At 41.0% G+C, this 19,325-nt stretch overlaps 2 protein-coding genes and 1 long non-coding RNA gene across 13 annotated transcripts in view; 2 read left to right on the top strand and 1 right to left on the bottom strand.

Moving 5' to 3' along the window:
• Window positions 1-4,155, top strand: part of LOC118235548 (ecto-NOX disulfide-thiol exchanger 2-like) — a 176,798-nt gene extending 172,643 nt beyond the window's left edge. For all 11 annotated transcript variants that reach the window (XM_035432985.1, XM_035432989.1, XM_035432988.1 and 8 more), the window contains one exon: window positions 224-4,155. In XM_035432985.1, coding sequence (XP_035288876.1) covers window positions 224-355 — 132 coding nt within the window. In that variant the 3' untranslated portion in view covers window positions 356-4,155. The remainder of the gene's footprint in view (window positions 1-223) is intronic.
• A 4,593-nt stretch (window positions 4,156-8,748) lies between these two features.
• On the bottom strand, window positions 8,749-11,279 carry tnfsf10l4 (tumor necrosis factor (ligand) superfamily, member 10 like 4). The gene is made up of 5 exons (XM_035432198.1): window positions 10,900-11,279; window positions 10,332-10,481; window positions 10,191-10,236; window positions 9,936-10,028; window positions 8,749-9,801 (listed from the first exon to the last, which is right to left on the bottom strand). Exons 1-5 carry the CDS (start codon window positions 11,080-11,082, stop codon window positions 9,374-9,376), a joined length of 900 nt encoding a protein of 299 aa, XP_035288089.1. The 5' UTR covers window positions 11,083-11,279; the 3' UTR covers window positions 8,749-9,373.
• On the top strand, window positions 11,229-15,578 carry LOC118235141. Its single transcript, XR_004766793.1, has 3 exons — window positions 11,229-11,284; window positions 12,816-12,922; window positions 15,068-15,578. It is a non-coding gene; the product is annotated as an uncharacterized LOC118235141 (long non-coding RNA).
• The last annotated feature ends 3,747 nt before the right edge of the window (window positions 15,579-19,325 follow it).

The following is a 19,325-nucleotide window of genomic DNA, read 5'->3' as shown; positions in this document are numbered from 1 at the left end:
TAATCTGGCCCCAGTACCAGTTCTTCTGGGATGGCAGCCCTTCAAAAAGCATCTGAATTATCACAGAACAGGTTGTTAGAAATTCTGTCCGATGCTGCCTGGTGGAAGAGCATTGCAGGGTTGTTAAAGGGTTGTTATCTCCAGTGGGTTGCTAAGGTGTATCCAGAGCAGGTTTGTGGTTGAAACGTTCCTGACCGCACCCCGGTTCTGTTCCCCCCCTCAGATCAGCACCGCGGAGGTGGAGGCCCTGCTGGGCCGCCTGCCGCGCACGTTCATGCAGGAGCTGACGGGCGTGGGCGCCAGCCTGGAGAAGCGCTGGAAGTTCTGCGGGTTCGAGGGGATCAAGACGGCGTAGGTGGCCCGGGGGGAGGGAAGGGAAGAACTCGCAGCGGCGAGCGCGGGGCACTTTTGACCGCTCGCCCGCCCCCTTGCCTGACGAGGGCGGGGGGGAGGGGAACCAGCCCCCGTGGGTCACGCACAGAGGAGCCGGACTGTGGCGCTCCTCGCGGGCACAACGCCACGCCGCCCGACTCATGGCGTGTCTGTTCCATCCTGGACCACGCAGGAGGGTCTGGGCAACAGGGGGACTATCAGGGTTTGCTATACGTTTCTTTCATTCTGTCACTCTTTCTCTTAATCTCTCTCTACTCCTTTTCTTTCCTGTTGAAAATATGTGCATATATATAATATATATATATATTACACTGTACGTTTCACAGTTGCTCAATAAGGTTGTGTTCATGTGACAACGCATAAAAAAGACTTGAAATTTTATATAAGAGATAAAACATTAAAAAAGTGTTTTAATTTTTTTATACAAGTTTGCCATTTCCTTGGGGAGATTGTTATTTAAAAAGAAAAAAGAAGAAAAAAAAAAGATTCCAGTATTTTGGAGAAAAGCAGGTGCAGTATGTTTTATTTTCCCGTATTGTGAGTTGCAAGGCTGCAGAGAGACTTCTCTGGGACAGGGCTTCAGCTTTGTCACCGGGCACAGTGTCCCGCCTGCTTGAGCCTGAGGGGGGGGCTCGTTACTGCTGACCCACCACTGACCCCCCCCCCCCCCCGACGCCATTTGGACTGCCTGTACCAGCAAGCAGAGGGACAACGCATCGGAGAGCGCGCACAGTTCTCCGCAGGTCGGTGGCCGACCCAATGGGACGTTGCTAGTTCCCGTTCCCATGGAGACGCCCGCTTCCTGCCACGGGAGAAGGAGGCAGAGGGCGTGGGCCCGGCACGGTGGTCCTCCAGAGAGAAAGAGGGGAAGTTAATTGGAGGAAAGTGCATCCGTGACCTTTTTTTTTTTCGGTGCTTCGGTTAGTACTGTTTCTCCCGTTCCCTTTTTTCTCTTCGGTTCCATTGCTTTTTTTATGGTTTTTTTTTTTCCTCCTCCTCCTCCCTCGGGTCATTTATTACTCGGAAATGTCAAATCCATTTCTCTGTCCCAGCGGGGCTGCCGTCTCCGCGGCCTCACTGTGCAGGACTGCACCGCCGCCGTGGTCAGGGAAATGGGATAGGGTGTTTTTCTTTCTGCAGGATGTGCTTTACTGGAGGCCTCTGAGTCATCAGCTCCTGGGGTCGTCACTTTTTAATTGGTTGAAGAGAAGCCGGACAGCACGTTGGGACAGATTTTTTCTATGCCTCCGGCAAGCTCATTGGGAGCCCGCGTTCAGTGATGTAAATAATGCTGGCAGTTATAGTCGCGTGCAGATTTGTTACATTTTTGTCGCTCTAGGAAACCTTATATTTGTTACATATGATTTTCAGTTGTTGGCCATTTGTTTCCTAAGGTTATGTGTGCACTCCATTACATCCAAGTGCTTATCTCTGCTTTCTGTACAATTGTACCACCCCTCCCCCTCAAAAGAAAAACAATAATAATACATTTCTCCAATCTTATCATTTCTGAAACTCTTCAGTACCAGGACTTACTGAATTCCAGTGTGGAGTTTAATCCAAGTGCACAGGTCACACGTAACACTGGTTCTCAACCCCTCGAAAAGGAACATACCATTGAGGGTAGAGGGGTGTCCTTCAGGCCAACGTCTGCAAAACGCTTTCACCGTCCTAATCTGCAGTGTGCTTGAAAGTTGGATTCTTCTGATATTGCCAAAGTATATTTTGGTGGCTGTGTTAATGTGCTCCTTTGTGTTTGGGGTGTCTTGTACATTCATTATGTTTCTGATGTTTCCCTTTAAATAGCCTAACCAAATACAAGGCCTTTTTTGACTGTCATATTGAGACCCTATCACCCAGATGCGTATGTTGGGTTCTTTTTCCTTCTTGCTTGTGTTCAAAAGGCTTTTTGTTCAAAATAACATGCAAATGTAGATTGTACATATGTGCAGGGTGAAGTGTATGTGCGGACAAAAACATCCTGCTTTGTTCATTTTTCTTCCATAATGTGAAGTAAATCTGCACTGTTGAAATGCACTAAAACAAAGTGATTCTGTTGAGACGTATCCCCATTAATTCATGGGCCCTCTCAAGACCGTTGAGACTTTCTGTTCTACATTTAAATGTGGGGAATACAGATGTACAATTGTAGCAGGTTTCACCGTTAAGTAGTCGTATCCTAAGTCTGTTATTTAATGCACAGTTAAATAGTAGGGAAACACTGGAGCAGTGAATCGAACATAAATAATTGAAGTCTTGTAAGAAACCTGTTTTTTTTTTTAAGTTTGGGAATCAAATGAAGTAAATAGACCAATTGTATCTCACTGGAGTTCCTCTGAAATGCACTATATATTTTCACAATCTGCTTTCTCGCATTAGTTAAATGCAAAGTTGTACAGTATGTCATTTATGGCATTCAAATTGAATTAGAATTGACAAAGCCCTGTCAGGCCTAAATCATATTACCACTGAATAAATGGGAAATTCAGTTACCGGATGATTTCCTAGAAGAGAGGTCCGTGTGAAGGAGAGTGAACAGTAGTGCAAGAACATGTCAGAAGTACAAAGTGGCAACTGTTAACCAGCGAGGACCCCGGAGCCTTTAAAATCTCTCCAAGTCCGCACACATTTCTGCCGTCGTGCTAATGAATTGGAGCTGAAGGGAAGGCAATGGTCCGCACGTGAAATATTTCCATTAAACTTGTGGCTGATGAAATGAATTCCTGCTGTCACTGAAATGAGCTAATTATATGGTATCTGCTGATGCCCAGCAACAGTAGTGGGCGAGGGTATCCCGTGTGGCAAGTGTGTTTAAACACTGGGTGGGAACACACAAGTTGAATCAACATTTCTGGAAAACAGTCACCCCCCCCCCCCCCCCCCCCCCCGGTCTCTTCGTCCAGCAGGAGTAGATGACTACCAGCGTCCATCTGTTCATGCAACGAGCCAAGAGAAGCTGTGAAAGATGGCGGCTGTCGCAATGAGGATTGAGGTAATCAAAAGATAAATCAAGGCTTTAAAAACAGACCTTGAAGCGTAACGCAGAGATTTGACTTGATTCAGTACCTCCCCCCACTGGTAAAAGTGTGTCAAGCTCTCAAGGTTGAAGTCCACACTGCTGAACGCAACTTTTTGGCGAGAGTTTAGACGTCATAAGTGCCATAAATCTTTGTGTTTAGTGCCCTAAAACCGCAGAATGTCAGACCACAGTCGGAGAGCCATTTGGCTGTCGTGAAGTTCTGAAAGGTGTTCAGTGTCCAAAGCATTGCTTAAAGGGATTTTCTGTCTACTGAATCATGAATACTGAATACTGAATTCATTTGGCGAATGCAGAACGAAGTGCAACAGACGGGGATGCTTATTTTGTCACGATTTATCTTTCATGTGAGCGTTCTACCAAAAAGAAAAAAAACTATAATCCTAAATATGCTATCATAGGTTAATTTCAGATTTACTTATGTGAACTTGGCTAGCATGTTGGAGTTGTCGCTGCAGTTATGTTAACGCTGCTTCAACCATAGCTTTTTTTTTTTTTTTTTTGCAATATTTTGTCATATTTACACATTTGATATAAAAACTCTTGTTGCTCTTGGGCTGGCGTGCTGCTTTGCTGTTTTTAACAATTGACAGTCTCACTTCAAAGTCTCTGTAGGCCTGAATCCTCTAATCTTTCAGGAGGAAAAAAAATTATTTGTACAGAAGGTGAGCATATGTATTGTTGAAAAATGTATTTTTAGAAATAAAGCTGTTTTTAGTAAATTTCCCCAGTGTGTTTTTAAATTTCTTTTTTATTTTGTATGTGCACAAGTTGGAGTGGTAATTAAATTACTTAAATCCACATTGTGCTTCTGTAATATACAGATTTGTGCTTATTGGCTTGGTTTAAACGGCTTTCGCAGAGTGCTAGTTCTGTGGTATCTGCTTACGTGATTCAGGAATTTGCCTTGCTCATATATTGCCTCACTAATAACAGAAAAATGATAGCTTATTTTAAAGCTGCCCTTATAATTGGAATGAAATGGCTGGACCACTCCGTTTAATAATTGTATCCTTGAGAAAGGTACTTAACCTTATTTGCTTCGGTAAACATCCAGCTGTATAAACGGATTGTATATTAAATAATGTAAGCTTTTAAAATGTGATACCTAAAACCTGAATATAAAATGTGTCAATTTCTAACAGAAAGGATAAAAATCACTGAGTGAAGGTCAAAGGGTAATTATAAAATACATTTGCCTCAATGTCAAGCACAGCAATGTAGAGCTTCTGCATAAGTGTTTGTTTGAAACCCCACAGGTCAGGTCTGTTCTGAACAACTGGTTCATGCATTTTGGAGAAGCTAAAAACGTGTAAATCCTGTAGAAATTCATGCTTATTTCAAGTGATTCTTTTCTACTTCACATTAATGCTAAACAAACCACTTTGCAAAAAAAATCTTTAGTGGGCCATTTACACATCTTGCTCCAATTTGTTTTTATCAATAAAATGATACGCCTTAAGTGTGTGCAGTCCTCATCACCTGAATGAAAAGGTGTTCTCCCTCCTAAAATGAGTTCAAATTGGCACCTTGATTAGCTACACATTTCTGACCTCTGGTGGAAAGCGATCACTTGATTGCAAAGGAATGAGCATGTATGGAACTGATTAGTTCTTTGCTATTAATCTTTGTAAAGGTGCAATTCTGTGACACCCATGCAATACTCAGCTATACAAGGCTAAAGGGTTAGTTTTAATTATTCTACTTCTGAAAATCTGTCATTTAGCACTTCAATTTACTGATTTTAATTGGTGACCTGTGAATGAAGGGAAGAAATAAGAAGGGGGAAGATAAATTAATCTTGGGGCCAGCACAACTGAATAACACGTGCCTACCACGTTCAGTTGTGTTACTTTACTGGCCAAAGCCTTTTTTATTTTGTATATGTGGAAGTCATCAAGTAAGTATTCAAGGTACTATTAATAACAGTAAAATAGGTCTCCAAGCATGGCCAGAACTGGAGTGTATTTAGTGAATATTCTGTGCAAGTGTTGGATTGTTTGAAGGTTCTGCTTTCTGCGGGTGCGGCCATAAGCACCATTGTGTTCTGCAGTGCTCTGAACATAAGACTCTTTGGTGAGATTATCTCGGATGAGACGCCTGAATACATACGTTCTGTTGGCCACAGGCTGGGTTGTGCTGGGCGTGGGAGTTGGCTGGGCTGGGCTGGGCATGGGCTGGGCGAGGGAGTGGGCGTAGGCGTTGGAGCAGAACTGTGAAGGTGCTACATTCTGGTACAGACACAGTAAAGAGGCCACGTAAAACAAGCAGCTGCAATCTCAGGGTCCAAGACACATTCACAGGCTCATTCATCAGATTTTTATTACAAAAATAAAAAAGCAGTCAATACTTTAGGTCACAATAGGAAAGCAAGATGTATGGCATCGATGTCTAAGACATCATGCACTCAAATATCCTGTAAAATGTGACCTTCCTGTGCTTCATTAGTTTTGTATCAATACTAGCTGCAGCATAGCGTGACAATTACACAGGATAGTGCTGTATAAAGTTTAAATACATATGAGTAGGGAAAATCTATAAAATAAACAACTCCCACCTGTAGGGCTGACTGCAGCAGGTGCTGCACTGTCACATTTGAAGGAGAGAGCAGGAGTTTTGCCCTCTGGATTATGAAGGAAGCCTTGAGATTTGGAGTTTGCCTCTCCATTTTTTGAAGGGCAGCTGACAGGCTCTTGCTGTCCTGTGGCATTATGAGCTGAAAGCTTTCGGCTGAGACAGACTTGGTGATGCTGCTTGGAGGAGAGGCTGGGCCGGGGAAGAGGGAGACATCAGTCCTGACAAAGTATTTTGTCAGGATCAATCCAAAAGTCAGCTTGGAGACTTGAATCTTCTCTTTGTTCTGTCACCCACCAAGTTCTTGGCTGGCAAGGCATGGCATATGTATAAATTAAGAACTACCCCAAAACAAAATTGTCACCGTTGGCTTCCCGTACCATGAATCCCAATAGCCAGATAACATTTATAGCATGCATTTTAAAAAGTATTTATGCTGAAACAGACACCTGAAATAGGTGATGCACCTAGCATCTGAAAACTCAGGTGATGTCATTTGACATAGTCAATCTCCCATAGGACCTGTAAAACTATACAATTTGAGCCTAAGGCAATATAAATGTGAGCAAGAGAAAGCCAATGGTTATACATCGGAATAAATACTAAGACTTCTCTATACACTGTAGAAATGTTTTATTTGTGGGATAGCTCAATATAGCACAATATGAACATGGGAATTTTATTATTCATGGCATGCATAGCTATTTCTGGCATAATGTGGTTTAAGAGAGTAAATGATCTCTCTAAAGCATGAAATGCAGCCAATTAAGAAAAATTAACAGCTTGTTAAAATTCTGGGATTGCAATTGTGGTTGGAATGAAAACCAGCATACATAGGGGCCTCCAGGGCCGAGTTTGAAAACCACTGGTCTAGATAATGGTTGTTGAGGCCTGGCAGTTTGGAATTTACATTTTTAGATACAGTTCCAGTTTCAAGTGGAGGTCCATGTGGTACAACTGGTCTTGTCACATGGATATAATATTTTGCTTGAAGATGGCGATTGCATTACTGGCTGGACTTAATTATTATTGCCTGCAACTATCACCTCTCTTGTTAAAAGCAGAAGTAAATTCTATTTTTGTCATGAATAGTGAGCTGAATTACCTCCTGACATATTCATGTTTGGTCTCATTAGAAAGAGGCAAAAACCAATAGTCTTTTCGTAATAATAATAATATCATGGTGCTTACCTCAGCTTTCAACAATAATTCAACCTTAATGAGTAAATTTGTCAGCTTTTAGATAAGCTAGTACTTGTCTGACTTGCCTTTAGACATTTAATACGTATTGTAATTTTAAAAATCTCTAATCTGGTTGTGAGTTCTACATTTTGATTAAGGTTGGTTCAACAGGTTGATCTGCCTATTAACAAATTTGGCAATTTAATTGATGATTGGTATCTTTGATAAGTATTAACAAATTAAATCAAATAAATATATTTTACATGTTGGATAAGTGAGGAGTTTTCACTGTTGATGCACTTTTGCTCTGTATTCAGAGTGCCGGACATTAAATGAGGGTGCTAGCTGTTGAAACGGCTGGATTGTCATATTTCTAACAAATTCTCACTTCTACAATATATCACCAATATCCATAAACGGCATTGTTTTGCATCTCAGCAAGGTTTTAGAGATTTGTTCCCCCAACATGCCAAAAGGTCTATGTATCAGTACTGACAACATGGACATTGTTAAGCAGGCTATGCTTTTGTCTTCAAGAGGCTATATAGCTAACAATTACTCTATGCCAAAATTATCCTTTAAAACACAACCACTCGACAGGGCATTTAATCAGCCATTTTTGAATTATAGCTTTTACATGATAGGAGCACAGTTTATAACCCTCCTTCATTGGAGAGAGCATTTGGAGTGTATGGGCGTTTCATCTTTTCTCCCTGTAGCGCAGTCAGTCTGAGTCATTTTCATGACTGAACTGTAAAATGTTCCTGCTGATGTGTACAGTTTATTCTGTTCAAAATCATCTCACCCTATTTTGCAATTTGGGTAACTGATAACTTTCATTTTGGCCTACCAAGAAAAAAAAAAAAGATTTGCTATGTCAGGTGACACTACCTGATTTGTCAAATGATAAGCATAACACATATTTCAGATCTCTGTTTCAGCTTAAATATAAATGTGTTTACTACAAAAATGCAAATCAGTTGATCATTTTGAAATGCCATCTGGCAATTTCTGGTATTGGAAGGCAATGGTGACAGTTTTGTTTTGTGGTATCCTTTAAAGTACACATGCGCTACACCTTGCCAGCCAATAACTTGGTGAGTTACAAAACAAAGAGAAAATTCAAGGAGTCTCCAAGCTGACTTTTGGATTAATCCTGACAAAATACTTTGATGGTCTCCCTCTTCCCTGGCTCAGTCTCTCCTCCAAGCAGCATCACCAAGTCTGTCTCAGCCGAAAGCTTTCAGCTCATAATGCCACAGGACAGCAAGAGCCTGTCAGCTGCCCCTCAAAACATGGCAAAGGCAAACTCCAAATCTCAAGGCTTCCTTTATAGTCCAGGGAACAAAATCTGTGCAGCTCATGCATCATTTCAGATAGTGGCAACTGATGTGAGTCACTGTTTTTCTTCGTACTTGATCGAGTGTCATATGAAGCATCAGAGATCAGTTATCTTTTCTATAAAGAATACAAAAAGGTACATATTTCAAAGATGAACAAGTGGCATTGAATGTAATCAATTTATCTATGATTTGAATTTTTTTCTTTATTTGCATTTTCAGTGCACACACATAGATACACAATACACAGATACAAAACATAAACAAAAAAATGCTCACTGGCACTTCAGGATTCTATTCTGGTCCTTGGAACACCTCTATGCATCATGGACCAATGCTGTATTTCAGGTCTGGCCAACCCTGTTTCTGGACATCTACTGTCCTGTTGGTTTTCATTTCAACCCTGATTTGTCACACTTGATTCTACTAATTAGCAGCTCAACAAGATCTCTAGCTGTTGAATGAGGTGTGCTTTGTTAGCACTGGAGTTAAAACCTACAGGACAGTAGATCTCCAGGAGCAGGGTTAGACAGTGTTTATACACCACTCATGTTTATTGTATTTATTGAGAAAGAAAAAAAACATACAGCAGACTTGGATTTACTGAAACCTGTTATTTAGGGATAACCAGCCAGAAGTAAATCACATATACTTCATACGTTATATTTTTAGTTGAATTTATTGGCCTTCTCATATGTACTTTTTTGATTGTTGCCTAGTTATTCCAGAAACAAGGCACTGAGGAATATTAGAATCACATTAATTTGACACAATGGTAACATTTCTTTACAGTTACTTTTGGAAAACTTTTGGAAACAGTTGTAGGTTCTGAGTATAGTTTCTCCATTTAGTTTATCATAAAGGCTCCAAAGAAAGTTGAATCCTCTTGCAACCGCACAGTTTGGATGTTGGTTACTTGGAGGGACAGCTTGTCTCCCTGTTGTAGGTGAAAGAGTGCCCCCTGGTGGCTAGAGAACAGTTGCAAATCAGGTGCTGTGTTCCAGCATTTTGTCACGACTGCTTTGGAGAGCAGGATAGGCTCCTGGTATGATGCAGTCTTCTTGTAAATATACTGCAGAAAATGCTGTGAATGTTTTTCTTGGATTGACGGAAGAAGTTGGAAGTAAACCTGGGAATAGACAAAGTAAAGTCCCTCGTGATATATCACAATCTCTCCATCTGGGCTGTATCCCATCATCCCTTGCTGAACAGATAATCCATTAATGTTGTCCCAGCGAAGATTATCCTTTGTTCTTCTGATGTTGTTTTCCCCATCTAACTCAAAGAAAGGTGTGATGAGAAATTCAGTTGCATCATTGCTGTGGAACCTGACACACATTTATAATTCTTGTTTTGTCAAGTTTTGTTTTAAATGCGAGAAGCCTCCATATTTACTGATTTTCGCTTACCATTTTTCAGCCAGTTAGGAAACTGTCTCAGTTCTTGCTCAGCCCCCATGTGAATGACAGGTTTCTTAGATTGAGAGAGTGTTATGTTGCTGGCTGTGGGGGGGGGGGGGGGGGGGGGGGGGGTCATAAAGAATACATATAATACATATAAGTGTTAACCATGCACACTGTCAATTGTCAAAACATCAGGTGTGTAAAACAATTGGTTTTAATGTTTAAATGCCTTATAATGGAACTGCATATATAACTAATTACCGGTTAGCTGTCTGTACAGGGCATTCCTGATGTCAGATAGAAGTTGCTGAAATAAAAGTAAACTATGTCAGAGTTTCAATATTATACGCAATATTCGTTTGTTAATAATGCAGTCTGTAACAGTCTCAATGTTCGCCTTACCTTGTGTGCACTCCTCCTTAATTCTTGAATCCACAAGTCGCAACTTGCAAGACTCTGGTTGTAGAGCGAAGCGCTCTCCTGATACTGAGGATTAACAAGCTGGTAAAGGCAGTGGAACGGGTACTCGCCAACTATGGCCTCCTCTTGAGCCTGTGTGAATGAAAATGTGATGCTCTGAAAATTTGTAATTCAAGAGTTAATGCGCTTTACAGGACTTCGGAGAATGTATGGCAGGCAACCGTTTTCCACAGTCCAGTCATATTATTTTATTTTATTAACTATGTTTGGCGTCCACATGTATGTGGATTAAAGTCTACAGATCATTTCATTGGACGAAAGTAGGAACTGCCTCTCACCTTCATTTCATGAAAAGTAAAATAAGAAGTGAATCTAATAATAGCCAACAGAAGGGACATGTATACTAACAATAAATCTGAACTTTAGCTTAGCACGATGTCATGCCTAAACTAATTTACAGCGAATATTTTGCTTTAAAAATCCCGCAAGTAAATAGGCCTATCCGATTATCTTCTTTAACTGTAGCCTACCTATATAAAATAACATTTACCTGATTTATTTCTTCAGACAAATCGTACAGGAGGAATGTTGTTACTATTACTTCCGCTCCAAGAATGAGACTCAAGATCAGAACGAAAACATTCCATTTTCTTAGCTGGTCTTGCTTGGTCGTCAGGAGTGAGATGTTTTCTTTCAACGGACTATAAATATTACTTTCACTGTCTGAAGTCATGATTCACTTTTAAACATTATTGTTGAAAGGAAGCTAAACAAAATGTTATTTCTGAACATCAGATCTTGACAATCCCCCTCTCGAGCACTTTTAGAACAGCGATATCCCTTCCGTATCCAGCGGCACACTGGATTGCTCTTTGGAAAGTCCCCTGACAAGTTAACGCCTTTCGTCGTACTTGAACTTCCAGTTTCACATTCGGGTATTTATAAACAGAATTGCTCCATTATTTCTTATGGGAATGCAAAAGTAGTTTTTTTCCCACTTGCACAACACTGGGAATGACGCTGATTTTTGAGAAATGGTGAACATTGTGTGTGACTTGTTGACTGTGTTTAAAATGCAGATCGTAAATCAAGGCAAGACACAAATGGTGTGGCCTATTTAAAAAAATGGGACTGGAAGAGCTTTCAAATGCTAATGCTGAGCTTTCTTCTGACTTCAGGAAACAAAATTGGGAAAGCTTACACAAGCATATAAAAATAATAGTGCTTTGCACTTTTATACACATACATTTTGTTAGTGCCAGAGTCCACAAGAGTATTAGGTGGAATAAAGGGAGAATCCTTAAAGATCTTATAGGTCCCCAATATCCACTCTCTTATGTGTGCATGCCCTTTTATGGACTACTGAAAAAGTATGGGGTTTTGAAGATTAAATCAAATGCAGCGCTATTCAGCAGAACAGTCATATGCCATTTCCTCGGGGTAGGTCGAAACAATTGCAGCACATGCTGCATGCTGTATAATAATATATTATTTTATATATTATTTTAAATACAAAGGAGTGATTTTTTTCAATTGACTCTTGCTGAGCAAGCTAGCTCGAGCATGACATTTTCGACTTCATATTCAACTTAAACACTTTCTCTTAGAATGCTACCAATGTTATCTCATGAAAACCTTATTTTCAGCATTCAAAAATGGCAAGTTATTCACACTTACAACCACAGTCTGTAGGTCATATCAAATCTAGGCCTGCCATTAAAAGTATTGATATCAAAATTATGCCAAGTTACAAGGAACAATATTGGCTTTGCTCACACAAATTAAACAAGTTGTATTTCAAAGCAATGCTACCCAGGTTTGTCTGAAGTGTTTCAAGGAACTTGATACATTTTGCATGTGCATCCAATGTTTTTATTCACTGATGTACCTGAATGTCCAATGGGGAGACGTGTTGTTTGTGGGCCAGCAGCATTTGTGATGATGTGATTGGCAGGAAGGAGAAGAAGGAGGAAAAATGTCTGGGGCATTATTGTGTGAACGTGTGAAGTTGTTTGTTAATTCTGTCTGTTGAAATGGGGTCAGAAGGTACAGAAATGCATGTTTTTGAGGGCTGAGAGTCTGTGGTCATTGTGGTTATTTTGGTAGGGAACCCTGAAAAGCACCAAACTCTCTGTGCTGTATAGGTATGGGGCATGCCGCCTAGCCAAGGCATAACTTGGCAGGATGGCATACCTGCCATCCAAATAATCAATAAAAAACACAAATGTCAGACACCGAAAGATGATTGGCTCAAAGAAACAGGAGTAATTATTTTGTTGTAGTTCTAGTCCGGGTCAAGTCCCTTGTAATCTTAAAAAGACGTCAGAATATCTGTGTTTACAGAACGCATCAATGCAGTGTATTTTTTTCCCTGCATTTTGGCTGTTTTTTTGTCATCCGTCTGTGACAAATCCACTTTGATACTCGCACCTGGTATGACCAGACTCTGTCTTTCTCTCTTGCCAGGAGATGATCACCCAGTGTAACCAGTGCCTGGTGCTGCAGTATGGCCTGGGGAAACAGAGGACAAGATGAAGCACTCCATCAGAAAGATTGGCAAAGTCATTCTGCAGGTACTGAACTGGAAAAGCACATTGGAGGCTGGTACAAGATACAGTCTCCCATTGGTTCAACAAAGTGTAGTCACCCGTTGTCATTATTTTTCAATACTATTTGAAATATTTTGGGAGTGTTCAGTGCTTTAGGGCAAATGTTACTGAATGATGGCTTTCAGATGAGTTTGTTGACATTAATATTTCACATTAACCAACTTTATGAACAGGTGTTCTTCCACAATGAACTTTCTGCAAGATGTTCTTTCAGCAATCAACTGTATGCTATATGGGGGCATTGTCGTCCTGGAAGAGATCAATCCCATCAGGGTAGAAATGTAAAAATGTTGATAGAAATGTACTTTTGACCAACATTTCCAACCCTATTTACTGATGTCTTTCACATAGATCTAAATGCAGATGTCACTTTAATCACTGTTCCTTTTGAAACACTAGGCAGTTGAGTAGTCTTTGTGACTGAAGCTCCTGCCATCTGTGCCCCAATAATGAACTCTCTTTCAAACTCACTTTTTCCTCTTGCCATCTTGATTCAAAATCGAGGTCAGCTGGGCCTGCTCAGCATATATATATATATATATATATATATATATATATATATAATTTCTGTGTGATTCATCTCGCTGTAGATTGCTGCCTCAGTCTTCTGTTCATCTGTAGTCTGACCTTTTCCACAGTCAGAGAAGGGGCAAGCCGTACTTTTAAATTGAGTCATTCAGTCATTTCAACAAAGCCTTGTCTATTTTGAACAGGTGGCTTTTGTAATCACATTCGGTTTTATTTCTTGAATTGGGTTATGTTTCCCACTGCATGCCAGAATCTGTGCTTAACACACTGTGCACCTCTTGCCAGGGCTACTTGCCTGGTTCAAGCTGTGATTGCCTATTCCTGAAAGAGTGAATGCTAATGCTTAGTTTCTGAGATATTAGAGTTTAGATGCTGAGTGCTGGTTGGAAATGAGCCGCAGTTGGACGAAGCAGCATCATTAAGCGCTGCCCTTGTGTTTCTGACCACAGCAGTGTGAGAGAAAGGACAGAGGAAGAACAGGAGATAGCCAGAATATCCACACAGCTGAGGATATTTTTATTTATACATTCAGCTTTGTTTTATGCAGGGAGGTCCTACTGACACCAAGGTCTCTTTTTCAGAGGAGTCCTGCCACAGACAAGGAAACATTTGAGAACACAATATTAAAATGGTACAAACAACCATGGAGTCATGACACACCATATTAAAAGAAAACAAATAGGATGTCTTGTCTGAATTCCAGCACCTCTCCTACCCTTTTTTCTCCAATCAGCAGGTCACCTCTTAGGTCAGGCCTCTGAAAAATTCCTTTCTGGTTTGAAGGATTACACACATACATTTCTCTTACTCAGCTGTCATTACGTAATTGGTTAGTTAACTAACATGAGTTACAGTAGTTCATTTATTGTTGCAGTCATTTCTCACGACCCTTTAGTTTGAAGGAGTGCATGTTTTGGTCTGCATTGTGATGGATTGGCAGGAACACTCTGGAACTGATCAGCAGCTTTGCTTTAGGGTTGTCATATCACCTGCTCCTGATCCAGCACATCCAGTTTATCTTTGACCCCATGGAGTATTCCCTTATTATGAGCAGCATAGGGGCTGAGCTCAGTGTCTACAGCTAATTGACTTCAAGATATACAGTGCAGTCCGTATTTGGACAGTGACACATTGTTTGTTGTTTTGGCACTGTACCCCAGCACTTTGGATTAGAAATGAAATGCTGCATATGAGGTTCAAGTGCAGACTATCAGACTTTACTTTGAGAATATTTCCATCCATTTTGGGCAAACCTTATTTATTGTGAGTTGGAAAGTTATGGCAAAAAGTTATTTTTATTGGAATGCTAGTGAGTCACCGTAAAATGATTGAAATGTCCTGCTGGCACAATATTCCGCGAGCTGCCTTGGCCACTGATTTTTGCAGTATGTGAGTGAGACCAGTCAGACCACCTCCTGCAGTCACCTCGAGAGTTAGTTCAGCAAGATAATCAGGTGAGACATGCTGTCAATGACTAAGCCCCAAACCAGCTCATTACCATCACATGTAGCCTCAATCTTCTGTCTCCGGGTACTACGGGCCCTCAACAGCTCTCATCTCATCTCCCCTTTCCTCCTGCAGCAAATTTTGTTCTGAGGAAAATCCAAGGGGAAGAACACCATCTACAGCATCATCGACCCGTCTGATTCCGATATGCTGGGGCACCAGAGGGCACGGTCAGCAAGCTCTCCACCCACAACTTCAAGATCCTCAACAACATCATTTTGACAATACTTGTGCACCCCCGACTACCTTGTGATGTAACTCAGCAGAAGAGACCACTAAGCAAATCAGGATCATTTTTTTTTTACAGATTTAACTGATTTTTAGCTTTTAACACCATCATGTCTTACTCATGAATGATAAATGATGGCTGTTGTATAGGAAAACATCATTCATTTATGAATTAACAAACCAACAAAGTAATCAATAATTAAATAAGGGAATGAGGCAATACAAGGATGTAAAACAGTATGTAAATACTAAAGGAGATCAAGCACTTGCCATACCCTTAAAAAAGCAGCTTATCACAAAATGGATGGTCTACCAACAAACATAATAAATCACAAATGGCAATAGACCACTTTTGGTTGATAAACTTTCACTCATTCTGGTTTCCTCCTCTGCTGGCTTTCCTCTCCAGACTTACCTGCGGGAAAAAGTAAAACGCCTTCATTTTCTGGTTGTTTCCACCCTTGTTTCCCCACACACGGCATTGGCTTGTGTAAACAGAGCTAGTGGCTGTTATCAAGCCCTGGCTGCTCTTACTCATGGCTCATATATTCATTACATTACATTTAGGCACTTAGCAGATGCTCTCTTACAGAGTGATTTACAAAACCTACATCCTTTTATTACAGTCCATTTATACAGCTGCTGATCTACTGAAGCAATTGAGGGTAAAATCCTTGCTCAAGGCTACAACCGCAGTGCCCCCCCGGGAATCAAACCCGCAACCTTACAAACCCAATTGCCTTACTCTTATGCTACGCTGATCCTGAAGATGTACTGAAGCAATTCAGGCTAGGGAGCCGGCTATATGAGTGAAACGCAACTGCCCCGCAAACAATCTGCAATGTTGGGGAGTAGATGTAGTTTAAACTAGTAGTTTAATTAAATTTTACAGCAGTTTCCTGCTGGTTCAACTACATTCAAATTCATGTAAGGGCTGTAGTAGTTAATTACTTTTTGACATTTTGAGGTGGAAAACAGGAGCTACCAACTACTTTTGCTCACAAAATATTTTCTTTCCAACCCCCTTTGACCATCCCCTCTCTCTTTTCTCTCTAATCCTGGTTGGTGAGAAGCACTTTGCTCCTCTATAATTGCCAACTAACAATTGCCAACTGACACATTGCTAGTTCTGTCCATGTGCAAAAGCCATTGCTCAGAAGTGCTTCATATGTGGGAAACACAACAATGATAACTCTTGGCAATATTTTTGCCAAAGTAGTTTGAAGCCAGTAGGTTCCCCAGCAATGACAATTTGAACCTGCATTCTTCTGGCTACAACCTTGGGTCCTTACCCACAAGGACTCACAGTGGCATGAAAGTAAAAAAATTTTGGCTCCGTACTTGACTTGGCAGGGTGAAGGACATTGGCATCCTGGATGCAGAGCTGACTGTGTACTGTCGCTCCCTTAGCACAGCGTGACTGCATTCCCTTATGGCCCTCTGTTCCTCTAACAAGAGAAACTGCAGCTTCAACAACCTGCTGTGCAATGTGAACATGAGTGGGCGACACTCCAACTGTCACAAACTGTAGCTGACATTACAGCTCCTGCACTGCACGTCAGTGCTTAATGAGGAAGGGCAACAGTCCAGTGTTTTTAAGCCATAATGTCAGATTCAAGTTTTTAAAGAGATTAAGAGTGGGGAACCCCCCCCCCCCCTCACAAAAAACCAGGCTGACATTGAGGCTGTAACACTCACTTGGCATCCATACCTCATTAACCATGTATGTGCAGTGCATTGATATTTTCCCCATCACATTACTTTTTTTGAACTATTGGTACTGATGCCATCTCTCTCTCTGTATTTTGTCCAGGTCACCAACCTATCCTGTCCTATTCTCTCAGTGTCCTTCATCGCCATCCTCATTGCCCAACAGTGTGAAGATTTGGTTCCGTACGTAGCAATCCCAACCATTCTGTATGCATGTGGGCCTTCCTGAACAACCCTGACATTCTGGTAGATTCTGGTTTTCTTCAGTCTCCCAAAAGTTCCATACTGCTTTTGATCACTGAGAATCTTTGTTTAAGTCTTTATCTTCATTAGTCTGCTTGCTGGGCACACAAATAAGTTAAATTCAGAAGTAATCCTGTGTGCTGTGTTATCTGCTACGGTCTTTGTGTTCCACTGCAGAATCTTAGCAGTGGGAGGGTTAAACACAGAGCAGGGTTGCCTGTCAGCACACAGCGTACTCTTCATTTTTGCACACATGCCAAAGTTCTGTGTTATCCATTTCTGGGCGCAGGCCCCCTCACCCGCTGCCCCAGTGATCTGAACAGCAGCTGGAGGAGTGGGGACCATGTGATCCTGGGATTTTTTTATACGATCAATAACTCAATAGTTAGGGCTTGTCAGAGGCTTTTGTCAAAATATTGTTTTTTTAAAATTAATTATTCCAAAAACAATAAGTAGGATACATGCTGAAAAATACGTTTTTGACCTATTTTTACAGATAAAATGCCATATAAAATGAAAATGACAAAACATATCTGTCACGTCCTGGCTATAACATTTAAGAAGTAGTATGTAAAATTATGTAGCTATATCTATTGTTAAAGTTGTGATAAATTGAATACCCTATGGGCAATATACAGTTTTGAGAAAATGGCTTAGATTTTTATTCAGAAATTAATGTGGGCTACTGGGTAATCATTCTGCAATCACATGTATGTGTGTGCATGTGTGTGTGTTACCAGGACAAACAGAGTCAAAGGTTTCCCTCACCCTGCTGGGCTGGACAGCATGGTCGAGCATGACATCAGCTCCTAAAAGCCTGGCAGACACACAGGCCATGTATGTGACAGATGCACAGGCCATGTATGTGACAGACACACAGGCCATGTATGTGACAGATGCACAGGTCATGTATGTGACAGACACACAGGCCATGTATGTGTCAGACGCACAGCCCATGTATGTGCTGCTGAGCATCTGCCAGCAGGTGAGAACCACAACCACTTGTCTGCAACGATTACCATCTTTGTTGTGCTTTTAATGTATTTAACTTGCTATTTGAAGCTTGCAGAAAACTCTTGAGTGCAACTTCTTGCTACTACAGTCTGGTGAAAATGTAAGCATGCAGTAAAATCACCAAGGGAAAGTACCAAGAACAACATTCTGCAGTGTCAGCATCTACAAGGTAAATCCCACCAGGCTGCAATGTTCCTGCTGGCCCTTTGCTCATTGCTCAGAAGAAACACTCTTTCACTGTTTCCTAAGAGCTGGACTACTGTATAGCCCTACGGCCATTATCTCACATCTGGTTCACTCATGAATGAGAGGAATGTCTCTGCCATATTGTTTTTTAATCCAAAACTTTTTTTCCCCCACTTCAGAAGCTTAAAGTGACTCTCTCATTCTGAACTCTTCTTCCAGGATAAATATTTAATGCAGCTGTGGCATCCTGAAAACAAGAAAATCCCATATATATAAGGCCTCACAATGTGTTTTTTGTGAGTTTTAATTCAATTCAATGTTAATAGGTTAGAATGAAAACAGAGTCTGGGTTTTAAAGGGGAATGCAAACATTTAGAATATCCCACATTTCCTAGATCAAAATTAAAATATGAGCAGTCTGCAAAGACTAATGCCATACTTTGTAGTGTACTTTTTAGTTTGCCCCGAGCAGAAAGGGCACCAGCACCACCAGCAGGGGCTTTCATTGAGGGTGGATGGTGGTTTGAGCCTCCAAGTTCATTCAGATGTTTTCACTTCATCCAATGTCCTCCTCACCTAGATGTCTAGACAGGTGTTCTGGTGAATTCAGTTCCTCTGTTTCCCCTGCAAAAAAAATAGTGGTAGGGTATCTGCTGAGACATAATAGTTTTAACAGCAATGTCAATAGCAACAATACCTCTGTAAAGTAACTTCAGCTTAGGGAATACTTCTAACTATAACACTGCGACAGATTGCTTAAACTGTCAGATGTCACAGCAAGCCAGCTGTTCTTTTGTAGCTATATTTGCACAACACCCACAGGTATGACTCACAAAGGATAGACTGGAGGACTTTTTTCTTTTTGTTTTTGTTCAAAATATATTTTCTCACCACTAACCACCAGTGTGGCTGTGAGCTTTGCCACCCTTTGAGCAGTATGCGTGGGTGCGTG

Source organism: Anguilla anguilla, chromosome 9, assembly GCF_013347855.1.
Source record: "Anguilla anguilla isolate fAngAng1 chromosome 9, fAngAng1.pri, whole genome shotgun sequence".
Taxonomy (NCBI): Eukaryota; Metazoa; Chordata; class Actinopteri; order Anguilliformes; family Anguillidae; genus Anguilla; species Anguilla anguilla.
The sequence above is the reverse complement of the archived record's forward strand: the minus strand, read 5'-3'. Positions and strand labels throughout refer to the sequence as shown.